At 54.1% G+C, this 21,182-nt stretch overlaps 1 protein-coding gene across 2 annotated transcripts; it reads right to left on the reverse strand.

The window, feature by feature from the left end:
• Positions 1-134: 134 nt before the first annotated feature.
• Positions 135-20,827, reverse strand: CLN6 (CLN6 transmembrane ER protein). Of its 2 annotated transcripts, XR_004137123.2 has the most exons (9): positions 20,669-20,827; positions 16,292-16,406; positions 13,024-13,122; positions 11,686-11,874; positions 11,331-11,386; positions 9,708-9,830; positions 7,788-8,130; positions 714-874; positions 135-361 (listed from the first exon to the last, which is right to left on the reverse strand). XR_004137123.2 is itself a non-coding variant. In XM_031452909.2 (7 exons), the coding sequence occupies exons 1-7, from the start codon at positions 20,752-20,754 to the stop codon at positions 7,860-7,862; spliced, it is 939 nt and encodes a 312-aa protein (XP_031308769.1). In that variant the 5' UTR covers positions 20,755-20,827; the 3' UTR covers positions 2,182-7,859. The 2 variants fall into 2 exon arrangements, 1 of the variants encoding a protein (XP_031308769.1); XM_031452909.2 differs by lacking the exons at positions 135-361; positions 714-874 and having other exon boundaries at positions 2,182-8,130.
• Between the last annotated feature and the right edge of the window lie 355 nt (positions 20,828-21,182).

The following is a 21,182-nucleotide window of genomic DNA, read 5'->3' on the forward strand; positions in this document are numbered from 1 at the left end:
TGATACACACACACACACACAGGGTCGCAGGGTCCCGCCCAGGGCCTGCCTCCGGGATGGGGGTGGGGGATCTTTCCTCTCTCTCTCTCCTGGGACTCAGTTGGGGGCGGACAAGCGCCTCCCAGGTGCCGGGCGCTGCACACTGCCTTGCTCAAGGCCCATCACACACCATCTCGTAAGTGGAAGGAAACCTCGCCTTGATGGCACAACCCAGCAACAGCCGCTTCCACCGCCAGAGCCTGGGGATGCCGTGAGCAGGAGGGACCCAGGCCCTGGTGCTCTCCGCCTGTTTGCTAAGTGACCTTGGTGCGTCATTTCACTGCTCTGTGCCTCAGTGTCCTCGCTGGGCCTCATCCCAGGGCTGTTGAGAGAGTCAAATGGCCAGTTCCCTCCCTCGGGGGCAGGGGGTGGGGGAGGTGCCCGCCTTGGGGTCTCCCGCCCCACCACGGGCTACCCAGGGGGCGCAGAGGGAGGCCTCTCTGGCAACTTTCCTGGCCAGGAGGACTCCCCCTTTCCTTCCTTCCTTCCCCTCCTCTCCCCACTGCAGCCCCCACCCCTTCCTGCCGAAGCTGCTGACTCTTCATTTCCTCAGCGGTTTGTGCCGCCCGCCCCTCCCCACACGCACTGAGGAAGTGAAGGCAGGATGGGGCGGTTCCCTGGAGCTGCCGCACTGGGCACAGCTGGGTTCTCCCCCACCTTGGTCTCCCAGATACCTGTTGTATCCCTTGTCCACGGCCGGCCGGTGGCTGCCCTGCCTGTGGGGGCTCCGAATCCAGGGTCCGCACACTTTGTCAGGACCGGCATGGACGGCTGCATAGGTGGTGCACTGCACCAGGGCTCCCGGCTCCAGGGATGAGTGGGTCCTGGAAAGGGGCTGCACGTGTGCAGAGGAGGGACCTATTGCTAATTTGTTCAGGATGCATGGGTGGGGCCCTCCTTGGTCTAGTCTCCCTCCTTCCCTCTCCACCTCAGAGGATTCTGATGAAAGGCGAGTTGGGGGCAGGAGAGAAGGGACACTTCCCCCTAACAGCCTTGAAGAGAGAAGAGGTGAGGGAATGTCGGGGGGGGGGCCCTTGGAAGGATAGAGGCACAGAACTGAGGCTTGGCGGGGGCGCCTGGAGCGGCCAGGCCAAAGCACTCATCTGGAATCACCCAGCGTTTGCAAAGGGGCGCATGGGGGAGACAGGACTGTCAGGCTGCACTGCTCGCCTGCAGGTCTTGTAGTTGCCGGCCCTCGAGACTGAAGAGCCCAGACCCAGATACCAGTTTATTGGACAGTTAAATCTTACACGCTTGAAGCAAAGTCCTGGAGCGACACCCCACCCTGCTGGGCAGACGGCAGGCAGGACCGCAGAAGCAGTTTCCACTCCTCCAGGGAGGGGGAGGCTACCGTTTACATGGGGGAGGTGACGTCAGGATGGCTCATTGGTTACCAAGGAAACCAAAGGCTGGGGTAGGGGCAAGCACTAGGTAGTTACTGATTAAACCCTATGATTAACAGGATGGGTTAGTCATGTGAACAGGGTACAGGTGAGGCAGGGACTGGCTGAGCAGGGGATGGACGGAGAGCAAGAGCACAGCCATCTTGAGTGGCCTGACGCTACACGCCACCCCGACGTGTGTGCGACCCTCACAACCTTGGTCTGCCCCTCCTGGGATATCCCTGGGGTCGGGTGTGCAGAGGCGCGTGGCAACCAAATGCCACACACGCAGCACGGACAACAGCAGCTAAAGGGGCTCAACACTGAGACACTGAGTAATGCTGAAGATAGCAGCTCACCAAGACGTGGGCAAGTTTTGGAACTGAGCGCTTATCGGGTCAATTTTTCATGGCAGTCCAGAGGAGGACGACACGGACATCTCACTGCAGACCCAGCAGGCAGACTCATTTCCCAGTGAGGTCATCATTGCTGCCCAGCCCACAAACAGATTCCCTCCCCTCAGACTAGGGACGCAATATAAGATGCTTAATGGAGATCATGACCATTAAGCAAAATACAAGCAGTAACGGCGTTCTGAGTTGACACCACCCCTGCCTGTGGTTTGTCCACCTGTCCACCCTGGGTCCCCACAGCTGGTGCTGGGGCAGGAGAGGAGGGGACACAGTGCTGTTCTCCAGTGGGGGACCTGGATTAATTAACTTAGTGGTCTTCAGTGGGGCCAGGTAGAAGACAGGTGAAATCTCTATGTCTCTTCTTTTTTTTATTGAGATATAGTATGTTTACAATGTTGTGTTAATTTCTGGTGGACAGCACAATGCTTCAGTCATACATTAATATACATATATTCATTTTCATATTCTTTTTCACCATGAGCTACCACAAGATCTTGAATGTATTTCCCTGTGCTATACAGTATAAACTGGTTTATCTATTCTATATACATCTGTCAGTATCTACAAATCTCGAACTCCTAGTCTGTGCCTTCCCACTCCCCTCTGGCAACCACAAGTTTGTATTCTATGTCTGAGTCTGTTTCTGTTTTATATTTAAGTTCATTTGTCTTCTTTTTTTTTTTGATTCCACATATGAGTGATATCATATGGTATTTTTCTTTCTCTTTCTGGCTTACTTCAATTAGAATGACATTCTCCAGGGCCATCCATGTTGCTGCAAATTGCATTATGTTATCATTTTTCATGGCTGAATAGTATTCCGTTGTATAAATATACCACATCTTTATCCAGTCATCTGTCGAGGGACATTTAGTTTGTTTCCATGTCTTGGGTATTGTAAATAGTGCTGCTGTGAACATTGGGGTGCAGGTGTCTTTTTGAATTATGGTCTAAAGTCTCTTTCTAATCCTATTCCCCACTGGGCGGCAAACCCAAACCACTGGGGACTTACTTGCCAACTCCAGGGCCGTTTATAATGTATTCCCCTGGGGGTAGCTCCGGGGGGCAAAAGTAGGTTATTGTCCTGACTGACAGTTGGCAATGGTCCTTCAGTGGTGGACAGTTGAACTGTGGGGTGGACTAGTTGTCTCTGGGTTAACATGGCAATGACGCACTGGGACGATTGCTCTGGGATGTCGAGTCACAGCTCACAGGGCTTGAGTTAGCTTCCTGGTCCACACGTGGGGAGAGCAGTTTTCCCATCTCACTTGTTGGCTAAGTAGCCCATTCACCCTGTTGACTAGCCTGGCAGCGATGGGGTTGGAGGGCATGTGTAAATGCCAGTGTCTGCCATTTTTACCGGCTCATTCCTGAACTTCGTGGACGGTCAAATGGGTTCCTTGGGAGCTATCAGTGTCCTCTCCCCATAGGGGGCGCCCTGCCACCACGCAGTGTGGGGCTTTCCACTACATCCACTAGGATACTGTCCATCACAGGCTGGGTGCCCAATGGGGTCCACATGCATGGACCACCCCGCGCAGACGCATCTGTGCACTGTGGCACTGTGCCTCCAAGGGGTGGGGCCTCGGCCTTCTTCCACTGAAGATGGTATCAGGAGGATCAGCATCTCCGTCAGGCTGGCGGGGCCCCCAGTGGTGTAGGTAACCGGGCTTAAGACAGCGTGTAACTGCATTCAAGGGGCTAATAGATAAAGTGCTACGTTGACTTAAACGGGCATGCCACTTAGCTACGGCTGGACTTGTGCGTGCCTGGACTGGGCCTTCCAGAAAGTATCCTTTACCCCCCCAGCTATGGGATACTGAGCACATAGTCACCAGGCTGCCTTTGGTAATGTCTTTCAGCTGTCGTAAAGCATCGTAGATTGCACATAGCTCTTGTTCCATCACAGTATGTTGTTATTCTGCCCCCTTCCATAATTGGGAACGGAAGCCCAAGGGTACTCGTTATTTTGCCGATGCCACAGTCCCCAGCCTAACCCTTCCAGGTAGCTAGCCACGTCCAATTTACAAGCCTGTCCCTGAGTCAGTATCCCTGACGCCTGACTCTGCTTAACAGCCACCTTGGCTTGGGTGAAGGCGTCTTACTCTCCATGCCCAATCTGGCACCCTGCTTCTTTCCAAAGCTGTACGAAGCTTGCAAAGTTTGGTTGGGCCAGATGCAGGATAAAAGGCTTCCAATAGTCCAACAGCCCTAGACATGTCTGTAATCGTTTAGGGGTGGTGGGTCGGGGGTAGCTTGTATTTTGCCGGTCACTGCTGAGGACACCACTTTCGTCTTATCCAACAAGATAACACCCAAGTATCTGACAGATAATCCGGGCCCTTGTGTTTTGTCTGCATTTACCAGCCATCTCTGTGCAGCCAGGTGAGCCACGAGCCACAGGGGATACCACCGGGGCTGCTGCTTTTAAACTGGAAAGCGACTCTGAGGTTAACAGAGCACCATCAACATGATGGAAGACAGAGACTCACAGTGGTTAGCTGCCTCCGCACTGGGCGAGGGAGCTGCTCTTCATCTGTATCCTGTGGGACAGGGTCCACTAGGACCTTCTCCCCATCTTCTACCTCTTCTTTCTCAGTGCTGTCGGTAGGGTCCCACACCTTGGGGTTCCAATCTGGATGCGCCATGACTCTCCAGCCTCTCTGTTGGGGAAGCTACCTCCCCTTCCACCGTGCCAGCAGGCGGCCCACGGCTGCCGCCACTGCCTCACCGTCTGGCTTCTTTTTACCCCCAGTAATGGCACCCGACACCTCCACAACACCCAGGGTGTCTCTGGATTCTCTGTAGTCTCTTGGTGGCCCCCATTCATCAAGGACAGTCACCACAGGGCCCCACACACAAGTGTGCGGCCACCCCGAATTCCCCTGCAACCTTCCATTCCCCATCCTTGTTCCCTGACATCTTGGTGCTCAGGGGAGTTTCCGTGGCTTCCTGGTTGGCTCTCCAAGTGATGGGCTGCATCCCACAGGCCTGTGAGCCCTGTAATTGCCCCACCTTGAGGCCAAAGAAATAGCCCTGAGACAGTGACGGAGATGTCAACAATGTGTTGGGTAGGGGAGTCTTACATGTCCGAAGCAACATCCTGGAGAGACACCCCACCGTGCATGGCAGTCGGCACACAGCATATAGCAGCAGTTTTTGCTACTCGGAGAGAGTTATAGCGGGAATTGACATCAGGCTGGCTTATCAGTTACCAGGGAAACCAGCGGCTGGGGAGGGGCAAGCACGCAGGGAATTACTGACCAAGTCCTAAGATTAAGAGGATTGGATGGTCATGCGAATGAAGCAGGGACTGGGTTTAGGTTTAGGTCAGTGTGTGCTGGGGTTTGGGGCTGTCTGCCCCCAAAGGCAACCAAACTGACACACCCTTGCCAACTCCTTTTTTCGGTTTCTAGGAGCCTCCAAAGAGTGGTGTGCATAATGATCAAGAACACCTGCATGGGGTGGTGACTACATGAGGTTCATTACACAAAACTTCATCAAGCTGCACGCTTTACTGTGTCCCATGTATGCCACACTTCAGTGCACCGTGAGGAACAGTTGGCCCTCCCACTTGGGGGCCGAGATTTTGTTCACCTGCAGGTCCCCATCACTAGTTTTTTTTTTAATTGAAGCGTAGTTGATTTACAATGTTGTGTTACTTTCCAGTGTAGAGTTTCTGATTCAGGAGGTGGGAGGGGGCAAGAATTTGCATCTCCTTCTGCCATCCACATGCTGCCAGTTAGGGCCACACTTTGAGAACCACTAACTTAGTTTTCTAAGTGGAGTGAAGCCAGGTTGTAATTATAAATTATTTCTAGGAAAGTGTTCCTAGTAAATTGCCCAGAGATCTTGGTCAAGAGGGACATGAATCTCCAAGTCCCCGATAGTTTGCTGATTTTTTTTTCCATTCAAAATATTCACTTTCATATAGATAAATGCTTTTACTGTTTTCTTGTCAAGTGCCCCTCAAATCGTACGCACTTCAGACCCACATAACCAGGTCTGTGCCTGCTCAGAAGATAGCCATTAAGCCCTTCTGTGGAGAACAGGCCCAGGACAGGGTTTGGAAGAGCAGTGTCCTCGAGGGAGGGAAAGAGTCAAAGGAGGTTGCTGGGCAGGTGGGGGCCCTTGTGTGCTGAGAAGCCAGAGCTGGTGTATTGAATTAAGAATATGCAGACTGTGACGCACTGATTGAGGGGGCACGAACCAGCCATACAGGGGCGGCAGGCAGCGCCCCCGTCATCCAGCTCCCGCTTTGGGAAAGTGAAACCCACGGGGTTTTGACTGAAGGCACATCCGCACAAACGAAGTAGTCACAAGATTGATCATTTCAGGTCCCAGAAGCCAGGGGTCGCCATGAGCCGGGGGAAGGGCAGTCCTCTGCCCCAGGTCCAGAGCATGCAGGGCAGCAAGCACCTGTTCCTCATAAGGTGGCGGGGACCGAGGTCACCAACTTTTCATGGGTTTAAACTCGAAGTGGTCATGTGAAAAGGTGCTGGGGGTGGGGGTGGAGCAAAGCGGGGATTTATACAGCAGGAATCGTACACTCAGGTCGTTATTCTAAAGGTCAGGACTCTGGGAGAGCAGGGTTATCAGAGCCCCTGCCCAGGAACTCTGGGAAACAAAGTTGCTTTTCTCAAAAGATGTTTTTCTCACCACAGCATGGCATATGAAGGTGCAAGCATCTCGTCTAGTGGAGCCCACCCCCACGGCCCCCAGACCCCCCAAAGAGAGCTGGGAATGACCGAGGCGGCCCTTCTGGGGGGCTCACTCCCACCTTGGGGTCCTACCAAGTGGCATGGAGGGGCAGTGGGCATTGGCAGCATCTGCTCCCAGCCAGGTGGGGCTGAGCAGGCCCCCGGGGTCGGCCCAGGGCTCCTGCCTGGGCCCCAGACCAGCCACTCCCTCCCCTGCTCCCAGGACCTCCCACTTCCCACCTCCCAAATTCATACCCAAACGCGGAGGCGGCAGCAGCCGGCCAGGCTTGGCTTCACACCGCCTTCATTCACACCTCTCACCACCTGATGGGGCCTGACCTGGGGCGGGGGGACCCACACATAGAAGAGGAATCTGAGGCACAGGGCTCCCTGAGTAACACTGGAGAGGAGACAGGGCCTGGGGAGGGCGAGGCAGGCCCCCCCCCGGAGAGCCACGGGCTGGTGCTGGGTGAAGTGAGGCTGTGGTCCCTGCAGCTGGATGAGACCTGGGGGCAGGCGTGGGGCGGGGGTATCCTGCTGGGAATGAGGCCTCCCTGTTATGGGAGCAGGGCAGCTGGCAGAAGGCATGACATTTAGGCTGAGGCAGGGCTGACTGAAGAGAACCTCAAGACGCCCCCTGCCCCTACTGAGGGGCTCAGGGAATAGTCCAAGTGCATGAGAACTTGGCCTTCAGCTGCCGCTCAAAAACCTGTGGTCAGGCTGATGTGAAGGGGGTGCCATGAATTGGGGCGGGGGAGACAGAGCTTCCAGGAGAAGGAGGTATCTGGAGGGCTACCACGGCCAGACCCTGAGATCAGGCCAATGGTGCTGGAGGAGGGCGGGTCTCTGGCCCCCAGGGTCGGCTGGCCCACTACCCCAAGCAGCCTGAGGTGCCCCAAGACGAGGCTGCAAACCAGCCCACTGACCTACTTGGGGCCCGTGGGCCCATCTGGTGCAAATGAGGCCTAGAGGAAGGATGTGTTTTGCTCAGTAATACACAGAAAGTTCATGTAACCTGTGTAATGTGGCCTCCAGGGTCAGGGTGGGTCTGCAGAGTGAGCCAGAAGCACCCTAGGAAGAGACCAGCCCTGAGCAGAGTGAGAGGGCCTGACTGCAGTCAGATGTACAGGAAGGCAGGAACTTGGCCTGGACACACTGGAAATCCCATCCTGGAAAGAGCCCAACCCAACAGAGACTTGACCAGAATAATCACGTCTCACAGCGATGCCCTCCGCGCACGCGCGCACACACACCTTGCGCTCAGATGCCCTCTGTGGTCCATCTCCCCGGCGGGCAGAGCACACCGGGTGGCTGGTGCCCGGGACTCAGTGCTGGCTGCTGACGTGGAGGGTGTAGAAAGCCCAGGGCTCAGGCACGTAGATGACGCCCGGGTACTTCTTCCTGAGCACAGGGTCATTCCACAGCCAGGCAACCCAGAGCGCCACGAGCAGGAGGGTGAGGACGAAGGAGTAGAGGAGGAAAAGGCCGTTGCTGTCCAGGAAGAGTCGTTTGCGCTTCTGGTGCAGGACGAGCGCCAGCATGGCGAAGAAGGTGAAGATGAAGAGGATGAAGATCTGGCCCTCGGTGACCAGGTACCTGAGGAGGCCAGTGGCTGAGCTGCAGTGGGTGTCATGACAGCCCACCCTGCCTGGCATTCCCTCAGGACCAGGCTACCCTCCCCATCAGTCAGAACAGCACACGGAGTCAGAGGCTCGGGCGACCACATTCCTCTGAGCCACAGCCCATAAGCAGCACGTTGATTGGGCTTGTACAGTTATTACTTTTTCTTCAAACATTGAGTTTGTCGCCGATATTTAAGTAACAGATTACCTGCAAATGTGGATTTCTGGCTCCCCTGCTCACACTAGGCTTATATTCCCACACCACAGTAACTGATTAGAGGAGAAAGCAGCTGCTCCCCTTAGAGAGAGGATTGTTCTGCAGCTAGCCACAGTCCCCACCTTTCCCTACTGCCTCACTTGATGCCTGCTTGATGCATTTCTGTTACCATCTTGCTCCCTAAAGGTATTTCAGTTTGCGAATGCAGTTTCAATTTATGAGGCTTGTCATTACTGTCTCCTTGAAGGCTGGGACACAGTCAGATCACCCAGGGTTCCCTGTGGTATCTAGGCAGTACCTACCTACCACAGGGCCAGCAACTCAGTAACACTTGTTTGAGGGCTTCTGAGAGATCATCTGGTCTACTCCCCTGCTTCTAGAGAGAACCTCAGTGCTGACCCATCCCACTGAAGGAGCCACATCGCTCTGCAACTTAGCGGCTGTGTCTCCGTGGGGAATTCACATGACATCACGGAGCCTCTGTTTTCCTACTCATAAAGGGGGCATACATGGCCCTATCTCTCAAGGTTACTGACAAGAACTATGCACTTGGAAAAGTTACCACTGCACCCACAGGCCGTGGCTAAGAACAGGCCACGTGTCACCTCTTTCCCTCCAGCTGTAGCTGCCACCCATTCTTTCTAACCCTGTTCTCAGCGGGCCTATAGATTCGCCCTGGTGGACCCCCTTGGCCGGTCAGCAGCAGCCCCTGGAGGTGGGCTGGAGCGGGCCCCTTTTTATTTTGCTGGAAGCTTCCCACCGGAGAAGGACTCAGCCCTTTCTAGGACACCCACAATCCCCAGGGGAGCCTGGATCTAGAGCAGAAGTGACCGAGGAAGAGGAAGAGCCTGGCTGAGGCCTGGGTCCTCTGGAATGGGAAGAGAGAGCTGGAGGGAAAAGAAACCAGGCGGGCAGCCCCTGAGGCTCTGACATTCCCCTTATCTGCCCTTGTCACCTCCATGATGCTTTGAAGTTTATGAAGCCCCCTTCTCTCCCCCTGGATTCTCACCATATCCCAAGAGCGAGACAGGCAGGTATTATCCCCATTTCACAGAGTAAACTGAAGCCCCCAGGGCTCTACAGCGTGTGGTGTTGGAGTCTGTCGGCCCCAAGGTAGCACTCGGAGTGTGGAGAGGCCATACTCAAGCCTGGCTTCTTGGTAACAGAGCAGCCACCACAAGGCACTGTCACAGTCCCCACTAGAAGAGGACGACGCAGGGGCCCCAGGAGGGAGAGCCTGACCTGGGGTCACACAGGGGTCATGAGCACATTTTCTGTAGCTAGCTCTCTGAGGGACCCCACCCGCCCCCAGCCCAGGCCCGAGGTCCACTCACCAGTAGTACAGGCCACTGGGCACCACCAGGAGCAGGGCTGCCCCTGGCATTGAGCTCTCGGCTTTGGTGGGAGTGAAGCAGCCGCTGAAGTACATGAAGAGGATGAGGAAGAAGGGGATGTACCTGCGACAGGGAAGCCAGCGCCTCAGACGCCTGCCCGGCTGCCCCACCCATAACCTCTTCCCCACCCACCCTTGTGCTGGTTCTCTGCACCACCCGTGCAGTCACTTAACAGTTTACAAAAATACCTGGTTTGGGTGCGGGCACTACCCTGACAGCCTTTCCTGAGCAGGGCATCCAGGGTGGAACAGGAGGGAGCAGGAAGGTGAGGCCTGCCCCCTGAGCATATGCAGACCAGACGCCCACAGGCTGGTCATGGGGTGGGGGGCTCCCTCCCACACTGCCCTGGCTGCCTCATTCATGCTGTGTTGCAGGGTGGGTAGGGGGGTGAGGATGTATCTGACCCAGACACGTGCGGAACACCAGCACTCACTGGCCTGGAAATGGGTGTAGCCAGCAGGGCTGAGGAGGAAGAGGCCTGAGGTCCCAACTTAAAAAAAGAAGTGGGGAAAACAGACCCGCAGGGGGGGGGCCAAGGAGCTGTCAGTCAGCCCACAGCCTCACCCTTCCCACACACACACCTCACCCCAAAAGTACCACCCTCTCTCCTTCCCCACGCACCTGTGCCATCTCTCATCCGCACCCCCTTTCTCTTCCCACCTCCATGTCTCCTGACCTCCCACCTCCTGCTCTTGCGGCCCCCACACACTCCCAGTCCTGTCCTGAGGTCTCACTGCTCCAGGCCTCCGTTCCTCCGCCTCCTCCCTTCCCCAACCTTCCACGGGAAGGGTCTTCCGCCAAAGGCCAGGGAGAACTGGCAAGAGGCCTGTCTGCCCAGGGACACCCCCTCCCCGCCCCCCGCCGACTCTCCAGGCCCCAAAACAGACCCTGGAAACACAGTGTAGGGCACATGCGACATGAGGGAGCCCACCTCACCCAGGAGTGGGGCCACCAAGGTCCAGGCCTGGCTCTGTCACTAGCCGTCAACCCATGTCCAACCCCTTCCCACTGGCCCCAGTTTATCCTGCGGCCTGGAACGGACGACTGCCCCCAGCTTGGGCCCGGAGTCTCCTGTGGCTGGGCCTGCATGTGCCAGGGTTCCTGCCCTGCCGTGAGGGGGTGGGGGGCGAAGCTCTCCTCGGAGTTCGGAGGGGGAGCGCAGACAGCACCCCCCCCACTCCTACTCTGCCCCCAGCCTGGTCCAGCCGGCCCTCCTCGGCTTCCTGCCGTCTCTCATGCCCAAGATCGCGGCCCGTCCCGGCCCGACACAGCGGGGTCCTCTCGGTCCCCATCCCCATCCCCTTGTGGGGACGGTTGTTTATCAGCGCGGCAGCCTCGGCCCTGCGAGGACAGCCGCTCGCTGCTCTCTAGTGGCCGCCGCGGGCACCGCGGGCTGGAGGGCGACGCAGCTGCCTTGCGGGAGCCAAGTGACAGCGCCGCCGCCTGGGACGAGCGCGCCCTTCCGGCCGCCGCGCTCGACACCTGGCGCCCCGCGGCCCAGAGCTGCTCAGCGTCCCCGAGGCCGCGGCAGAGCCGCCCGGGACCACGGGCCCCATCACTCACCACATGGAGTGGCCCAGGTACTCGTCGTAGTAGTAGAGCAGCTCGAAGGAGTCGATCTGCGGGCGGCAGGGGCGAGGCAGGGGCAGAGGGGGAGGGGCTTCAGGGAGGTTGCGGGGGGGGGGGGCAGCGGCCACCCTCCCCGCACGCCCGCCTCCCCCAGCTGCCCTCAGTCCCTCCCTATGAAGAGGAGGGGGCCCAGGTGGGAGCCAGTGTGCCACTTCCTGGTGACAGGAGCATCCTAGCTCGGCCCGGTGACCTGGCTCCCGCAGTCTCTCTGACCTCCAGGACAGATTGTGCCCCCCCGGGGCTTACATGCGGGGGTGGGAGGTGGGGGGAGCGAGGGGGGCGGCCTCACCAGCGTCTCTGGCTTGAGATTCTTGATGATGGGGTTCTCGCGGACCGACAGGTGGTTCTGGTAGCCGCTGAAGATAAGGCGGTGGTTCACGGAGTCGCCCACCAGGTGGATGCTGGCGCCCATGATGAAGGTGATGATGCTGATGTAGATCATGGAGCGCGGCAGGGTGCGGGGGGACCGCTCGATGAGCTGAGGTCAGAGGGAGACCCGGCAGCATGACACCTGCCTCTATCCTTATACAGACACCCTCCGCTTCCCTCCCTCACACCTGGGCTGGGATGGACATCCTTAGCTAGAAAGTCACTCTCAAACTGGTGGGTCCCTTTAGTGGCTTAACCCAGCCTCCAGTCTCACAGGATCCCTGTGAACCCAGGAGCAGCTGGGGAACAGCACCCTCTTTTTGTGGTGAGGAAACAGGCTCATTGCCCAAGGTCACACACAAGCCACGTGCTAAAGGTGACAGCCAGGCCTTCAACACAAGCATCTGGGGTCCAGGTCCTGCCCTCCCACACCCCTAGTTCTGCTCCTGGGCGGCTGGGCTGGCCTGCTGAGACCCTCCCATTTCTGAGCAACTGATCCACGCCAGCAAAATAATAGGAATGGGGCGGGTGCTTCTGAAACTAAATTACTTAACTAAATATTCCTCTGAATTCTGAGGTTATACCTTTGGTACTTTTGGAGGTTTGAAATGTCTCTCTGAAAACAAAATGATGGGGATAGTAGAGGGAGATAGTTGGTTTCAGAGCCTTTATTTGGCAAAATGCAAAGCCAGCAGCTCTGCCAAGAACTGCATTTGGGAGATGGATACAGTTAATCTCCCAGAGGCATCTAGGCGACTGCTCTGTGCTCCCAGGGCTATCTCAGAGTCAGGGATCTCCAGGCCAGAGTGGAGAGTTCACCCTCCTTTGCTGCCTTTTCTGCCCCCAGCCCCCACCTGCCTTCCCAACTGGTCCCTGACTTCTCCCTGGGCAACCCAGCCACCCCTTCCATCTCAGCCTTCACAAATGTGTTATGGTTTCTCAAGCCCAGCCTTGTCTTCAGGTTCTCCTGTCTGAAGGTCTCTCCCAGGTCACCCCCAGGCACACCCCCAGGCAGGGGCCCACATCAGACGCCCCTCTTTGGGGAGCCCTTCTCCATCCCCCGCCCCGGCCGGAGGCAGCCCTGCCTCCCCTGGGGGCCCCGGGTTCTTGACACTTCTTTCTATCACAGACTTCGTCCCCCAGAGTTGGGCAGGGGAAAGCCTGATTCAGGGCACTTCCAGGGCTCGGCACCAGCTCCCTGCTGGGGGGGAGGAAGCAATGAGGGCAGGAAGGGAGGGCAGGGAGCCCAGAACTGTACCTTGAGCAGGAGGAAGGGCGTGATGATGTTGTAGGCCATGTGGAAGTAGTCCCCCACGCTGGGCTTGTTGAGCGGAAACCATTCGAGAGGGAACACCAGCTGGGGAGCAAGGAGAGGAATGATGCTCACCAGGCACGGCCCCAGGAGGCCCTCAGAACCCCCCTGCACACACTCAGTTCTTCCTGTGATCTCCTGGGACCTTCTCAGCAGCCCTGGGGTGAGGGTCTTTTCAGACAGACAAACCAAGGTCCAGAGAAAGGAAACGGACTTGTCCCCAGGCACACAGCTGATGCGAATACAGGGCCTGACCCTGTGGGTCCCTCTCCCCCAGGTAGTAAGTCAATGTCACTGGGTACTGGCCTGGGAGTTGGAGGCTCCCTTGGGACTCAGCTGTGCCACCAACTTTCTGGGTGACCCTGGGCAAGTCCTTTGCCTCTCAGGCCTCAGTTTCCCCATCTGAAACACAAGAAATGTGGCCCGGGGGTCTACACGGACCCTTAGGGATCCGACACTCCAAGTCCTAGGATGACGACCAGATCTCCTGGCCACCCAGGTGTGGACAAACCCTCTGTCCGCTGAGCAGGTGGGACCATTTCCAAATCAGGTTGAAACTACACATTATGAAACAAAGAAGAAAACAAGAGAGACCTATAAAGTAGCTTCAGTTCTTCCTTTCCTAAGAGAGGCAGGCAGGCAGGCTGGGGCCGTTCCCGTCTGGAATTCCCTTGTCCTCCTACTGGTCTACACCAGCGAGTCCTCAGCGTGAAAACCCTCACCCGAGCTCAAAACACTTCACAACCCCTGCTCTGCCCAACTGTACCTCCATTATCTGTTGATTGAGAACACGTGTAATGACCATAAACATCAATCAAAAATTTAAATGTGTCTTTTAATTAAAAAAATGTCTTGTTGGATAAAATGAACCTGCAGAAATAAAACTCTTAGGACGCAGGAATCTCATTCTCTCTCTTTCTTACTTGGTATGTGTGTGCATCCCTGTACATTTATCTACAGCAAGATATACATGCTGGCTGAAACACTGTGATAGCGAAATATCAGAAACAGGCCAACTCTTCAACCAAACAGGATTAGGTGAATACACTATCTTTACTACAGAAGGTTAAGTAGCCATTAACAGAAATAACATGGAGAGATATTCATGATGTGATGTAGAGAAAAACAAGCAAGTTGTAGAATAAGGGATGAAATAAAATCTCATTTTGGTTAGAGAAAAAAAAAAAAGGATGTATACATATATTTGCATGAGTAGAGAAAGGAGTGGAAGGATGTGCCCCAGACTGTCAGGGGTGGGACTGAAAGGGGGAGTCTCACACTTCTTTATATACCTGAGTAGGAACTGCCTATCATTTCTCCCCTTATAATATGACATATTACTTTTATAACTTGTAAAAAGTTTGTTTTGTGGTTGTAGTTAAATTTGGGACTATCAACGTGTACAACTGAAAAGCTCATGTCTACACCAGCTTTTCAAATATGACGAGCCCGCTCAGGGTTTTAGTGGCCACAGCAACTCTGGCCAGGATGGGGGAAGTGATTTCTCCAACAGAAGATCCCTATTAGGCCACATGAGGCTAAGCCCTAGCAAGTGAGGAGAGCCATGGGCCACTCCTGGCTTCATCTCCCCTCTCCCCATAACACCAGTTTGGTGGGCAGCTCCTCTGTTCCCCAGTATGCAGGACCTTCAGTGAGTTCAATGAGTTCAATGAGCTAGTTCAATAAGCCTTCTTGAGATGAGAGAACCAAAGCTCGGGCGACAGTGACTTGCCCACAAACCTGACCGGGTGCCCCGACTCCTGGCTTAGTCCCTTTTCTTTCTCCTACATTTAAAAAACGGCACGTAAACCTCATGGAAAATCTGCAGAAAGGAGACCCAGCATCTGTCATAACTCCTCCCTGACACTGCTGCCAGGAAGCTTTTTTTTTCTTCCCCTTCAAGTCTCTGATCCAACGGATACAGGATTAAGAGTTGTTACTGACTGCCTGTCACTTAGGCACCTTTTTTTCTCCTTAAACATTCCAGGTTCCTCTATAGTATCCATAATTCCTGTTTAATGCCCAGGTAGCAACCTCTATACTGGATGTAGCCAAGCTGATCTTGGCTGGACACTGAAGTCATTTCCAAGTTTCAGCTCCTGTAAGCAACACTGCAATGAACATCTTTGGTACAGGGGCTGGTGTCTTGCTGATTACATCTTCAGGGCACATTCTTGGAAGAGGTCTTACTGAGTCAGGAGGGTTGAACACGTTAGGGTTCTGGGTATATATATAACAGGAGGGGGTGGGCTCTCGGGCCAGTGGGCTGGCTCCTCTACCTGCTGGTTGGGTGACCCTGAGCCAGTCACTTACCCTCTCCACTCTCAAGTCATCTCATCTATAAATTGAGATTAGTAATAGTGTTGAACTAAATAAATTTAAATATGTAAAGAGCTTCGAACGAAGTAAGCATTCAATGTATGTTAACCACTATTTCTACCTTACTATTATTGTTATAATTATTATTCACTTAGTACAAGGACACTGAACACATATCCTGCAAGGCACTATTCTGGGTACTAGTTACCACCTTGACAAACTGTATTCCCAAAGGGCTTTGCAAATTTGCATCATCACTAGCATGTGCAAGGTGTCAGTTTCAGCGTTGGATATGGTTATTTTTAACCACCCACATGCAAAAATTAACAGCTTGGTACATGCTGGTCCCTCACTCAATTTTTTTCACCTTCTACTATCTATCTACCCATCCATGACAAGTGAGGGGCTTCAATGCTCTTCCAGGATCAATCTCTGTAGAGGCCACCACTATACCCTGATGCATGAAGTAGCCTTGGAGGGAAGGAGACGGTTTCACCAGATGGCACTAAAAAATGACCTGAGGCTCAAGTCATACGTATTGTGCAAAATCAGCCTATATGCTTCACCTCCAGAAAAACAATGCTATCCCAAGGCTGTGGGGAAGGCAGCTGGGATCCTTTCCCATACCCCCATGTCTGGCTTGGTTATCTGGTAAACCTGGATGTGGGATACAGTGGGGGTAGGCACAGTATGACTGTTCAGGCCCCCAGATCCCCCACCCACTGGCACCTGCCTCATGGGTCACAGTCACGGAGCTAAAGGACATGAAAGTACCCAGGCCTGTTCTCACAGTTAACTGCTAAGGGCCATGACTCGTCTGCGGTCACTCAGCTAATTCAAGTCACCGTGAGTCCTCACTGCTGGTCGGGACTCTTATCCACAGCTTCATGCTCACCATAGCAATGGGGCGGCCAAAGTCCAGGACCCAGTTCTGCAGGGTCAAGTAGAACCAGAGGTCGAGGTGGAAGGGAGCTGTGCCGGCGGCCTCATCAGCCTTGACAGAGCTGTGCCTGGGAAAGGAGCAGACAGAAGGGGTCAGCCCCTCTCCTCCCATGGGAAGCTTCCCCCAAAAGACGAGCCACAGAGATCTGGGGGCCGGGAAGAAACACACATGATTAAGTTTTAGGAAAAGAGTTTAGCTGGAAATACTGTGGTCCAGGGGAAGGTATCCTGGGAGTGGACGCCATCTGACCTGACCACAGCTTCTCTGTGATTCAGGAAGGAAAGTGCCCCAGGGATGTAATAACTGTTGGGCTTTCTCACCTAGAGGACAGGGGAATCAGATGGAGCAGAGGGTGCAAATGCAGCTGAGAAAACGTGAAACATGGTGATGGACGATGATAGTGGACCTTTATTGAACACCTTCTCTACTTCAGGCACTGTTATAGCTCTACGTTTATTATCTCATTTATCTCTTCTAATCCTCACAGAAACCCTTTAAGGTCGGAATGTCACCCCCATTTTCCAAGTCAAAAAAATGGAGGCATCGGTGTGGCCTGGGGCAGGATGCACAGCCTGCCTGAAGGAAGGGTGCCTGGAAGCATGGATAGGTGGATTTAAGTTGGCAGACAAGCAGGCGGAGAGCAGGACCAAAGGCTGGAGGTGGGGAAGTGAGAAAGGCAATGCAGGGAGGGGAGATCTGGCTTCCAGGTGGAAGGGAGAGCAGGGAGGGGCTGCTGGGCCTTCAGACTGGGCAGATACTCACTGACTGTGAGGATGTTTGAGATGAGGTTGAGATGAGTGACTGGCACAGAGGCCCCCCCCGCCCCTTCCCCTTAGTGGCCACTGGGGCAAGGCCTCAAAAAGCCGACAATCTCTAGGCCTGAAGAACTTGGATGGAGAAGGAAGATAACAGCCCTCAGTGTTTTGCTCTGGAAACCTCCAAACTGGGCAAAAAGCAGGATTTTGGTATAGGAAATAAAGGCATTTTGAAAGCCCAGAAGCAGGTAAGCATGGGTCTCCAGAAGCTGTGGGTACCAAACACAGTTTAGGGGCTCAGAAACGATTTCCTTCTCCACCCGAGGAGGCACCTCTGTCACCGGGGACCCCTGTCAGGAGTGCAGCCTGGCTGAGCAGGGTCGGAAGAAAAAGCAGAGGTACAGGGCAGACACCCAACTAGGGAATCAAGATCGGTCAGCATCTGGCTGGTTTTCTTCTGCTGGGATTCTGACCACAGGGCAGGTAACCCAAGACAAGGATGGCCCTTGCTCTCCTCCGCAGCCTTACAGGTCTACCATGTGGGGAAACTGATACCATGACAGTTGGGGAGCGATACCATCCAGCGCATACCACACAGTTGAAATATTCAAGCAATCAGCGGCATCCACAGGACTGCTGGGCAGAAAAGGAAGACATCTCAGCCATGGTGGAGTCAAGCAGGGACCTACGAATGGGGACTGTAGAGGGACCGATTCTGGTTCTGTCTACACATGGTGAAAATATCTGCCATGATGAAAAGTTTGAACCAAAATGAGAAAATGAAGGCAAATAATAAGAGGGGCAAAAAAAGAAAGCCATATAAGAAAGCAAATGTAACTGCTAAACATTACTTGACTCTGTAGGAACAACATTTACATAGCTGAACTAATAAAGACATTGTATATTGATTTTCCAAGTTTAGAATCAAGCCACAAACAAAACATGGAAGGCAATAATGATTAAAATACAGCATGTAAATACTGTCAACCTTGACAACTTAAAAGTAAAACTTTAGATGACGGGAATTGGGGAAAGGGCAAAGAAAGCTAAAGTTTAGGTTGGGGAGTAATATTCTCCTTTTAAAAAGTAATCAAGAGACACTGCCTACAGCTGACCAAAAAAGAAATAATGGTATATACATATTCCCTAAGGTTACAAAGGTAACAATGAGCAAAACTAAAAATGGTGATTAAAAAAAAACCGTCTTGTGAAGAAGGGAGAGGTATAAGCGAACCAAATCATAATAGGAAATTAGTAAACATTAGCTTAGAGGCTAAAAGTGAGAAACCAAGAAATAGCAGTTGAGTATAGCTTTCAAGAGCATGGACTTTGGAGACTGCCTGGGTTCATATCTCAGCTCTACCACTAACTAGATTTTGAGCAAGTTACCTCTTGAGCCTCACTGCTTCCATCTGTAAAATGGGGGATAATAGTGGATTCTACCTCAAGAGTTGTGGTTGAAATGCAAAAACTCAGAGCAGGGCCTGGTTCACAGAAAATGTTACATTCGTAGCATTTATTATTATTTAGAAATATGAATTTAATACTGATAGAAACAGCTAAAAGAAGCCACCGTGGTTGTCTCTGATGCTAGGGAGAGGCGGTACAGAAGACCATTGCTTTTTACTCTAAGCCTGTCTGTGCAATTTTATTTAATCATGGGCACATACTACTTTGATTACAATTAAAAAAAATAACTCAACAAAGCAGGTGGAAGCTGGAATAGGCTACATTGAAGGGTAGTAAATATCATGTCATTAGAGGTACGTAAGCAAAGCGTGGAGGCTGCAGAGGAAATCCGAGCATCCTAGGAATTGGTCAGTATGACTGTGCCTGCTGTCTTGAGCAGCAATGATACAGAGAACAGGCCTAGAGGCACCCAATGAAGCGGGCAGAGACACCCCGGAAGAGAGCCAGCCCCTCATGACATTCCCAAGAGCACCCTGGCTGGTGGGGAGCTCACTCAGGAGTGAAGAGAGACATCACTCCTTGGTAACCAAAGTGGAGTAGTAAGAGCAGAAACCAGTGGGGAGATTATAGCTCAATTGATAGAGTGCCTGCTTAGCATGCATGAGGTCCTGGGTTCTATCCCCAGTACCTCCATTTAAAGGAAAAAAAAAAAAAAAAAAGGCAATAAACCAAATTACCTCCCTCAGATAACAACAACAAAAAATCCAATAAAACTAAAGTTAAAAAAAATCACTTAAAAAAACCCAGAAGCTTTGGCCTTGGGCCTTGGTTCTTGCCAGTAAATGATGTAACCTCTCTAGGCCTCAGTTTTCACAGGTTGAAAACACAAAAAGACTGAGTAAGATGATGCATATGGAAACCTCACACAAGAGATAAAGTAGTGACCATGTCTGATACTCACAGACTACTCTAACTGGTCTACTATAGTTCAGACTCCCCACTTGTAAGGGATCCAGAACAGAGATGTCCCTCAGTAGCAGGACAAAGAGCTACTCTCAGGCAAATCTCTCAGATTTCCCCTCTTATCCAAATCGTACCACAAACTTCCTAAAACTGAGCACACTAGTGCTCAAAAACCTTCCATGGCTCCCCTGTGCCTACAGACAAAAGCTGCATCCTTAACCTGCCATTCAGGGCGGGAATTAGGCTGAGGCAAGCAAGGCACATAGGGCCCAACATTTAAGTTGGTGCAGGGGACCCATGGAAGGTTTTTGAGCACAAGTGTCCTGAGAGGGAGCGTCTCCTTAATTTTGCGCTCTGGTCCCAGCCCTGCTGCCATTAAAGGTCCTTCACAGTCAGCCTGTATCCTCCTGCCACTGTACACACAGAAAGCTCCAAGACCACTGCACTCCTTGCCTTTCCCCTGGCTGGAACAGCCTTTCTTCTCTGTCACCTACTGGGTAGTTTGAGACGCAGCTCAATTGCCACTTTCTCCAGGAAGCCCTCCAAGATGACCTTTCAGCCCCACGGGGGCTCTGTTTTTGATCTGTAAAATGGAATGAAGGCAGAGTGGAGGGAAAGGTTAAAAGGTGGCTTTCTGTACCTCTTCGTCTGCTCCATGCGCCTGGTCTCAACTACATAAACCAATAACTTCCTCGCCTTGCTGAGAGAAGGGAACAGCTACCGTGTGGGAAAAGCCCTTCCTCATTCTTTCTCTGGAGGGGAGCTTCCACGCTTTGCTATCTCTTCCATTTACATTCTTGGGTTCCTCCGCACAAGGAGCGAAACCAGAAGCCAAATCCTATTCATGGTTGGACGGACCATGAACTTGGAGGTGGCGCAAAGGGCTTGAAGGCGCGATGGGGGCCCGAGTGAGCGGGGGTGTCCTCTGGGCCTGCTGCCCCCAAGCAGAGTTTCTTGAACCCGTGGATAAGTTCCGCCGGCTGAGCGTCTGTCCCAGAGCCGACCAGGCCGCGGGAGCCGCTGAGCTTCCCTGGGCCGGGGGTCCCCCAGGAAGAGAAAGGGGCACACAGGCGGGGCTCAGCTGCAAGGGTAGCTGGCGGAAAACCCACCCCCGGCTCCGCAGCTCCGCGGCCCCGGGCTCCCGCCCGCCCTGTCACGTGGTGGGGCCGCCGTTCCGCTCCGCCCGCCGGCGTGCACCCACCTGGCCTGCAGGAAGGAGGCGCCCGGCTGCACCCCCGGGGCGCCCGCCGCTCCCGGGTGCTGCCGCCTCCGCGCCGCTGCCTCCATGGTTGCCGCCCCCGGGCCGGCTTCTCGGCCCCGCTGGTCCGAGCTGCAGACCGGCTCCACGGGCCAGCCCGCCCAGACTGCAAACACCGAGCGTGGGGGCGGGGCCAGAGGGGCCGTGGCCAGGAGAGGAGCCAACGGCGCGAGGCAGGCGGGGCGAACTCCGCTCCGGGAAAGGAGGGGCCGGAGGACCGCGGTGTTCCCTGCTGGGATCGGGTGTAGAGCCCTGCACCCACGGCGTGTGACCTTTTGGGGCTGGGATCTGCTGGGGTCGTCTCCGTGACCAGGGGCAGGAAACTTTGCCTAAGCTGCTTGAGACCTGATACTGGTTTAGTCTGCGCTAGGGACGTCGGAAAAGACTAACCGGACGCAAATACTCTCCTGGGGAGGAGGCGAGGCGGGATTTCCCTTGTCCTTGGGGATGGGAAAGC

The sequence above is a fragment of the Camelus dromedarius genome, chromosome 5 (genome assembly GCF_036321535.1).
Source record: "Camelus dromedarius isolate mCamDro1 chromosome 5, mCamDro1.pat, whole genome shotgun sequence".
NCBI classification, from domain to species: Eukaryota; Metazoa; Chordata; class Mammalia; order Artiodactyla; family Camelidae; genus Camelus; species Camelus dromedarius.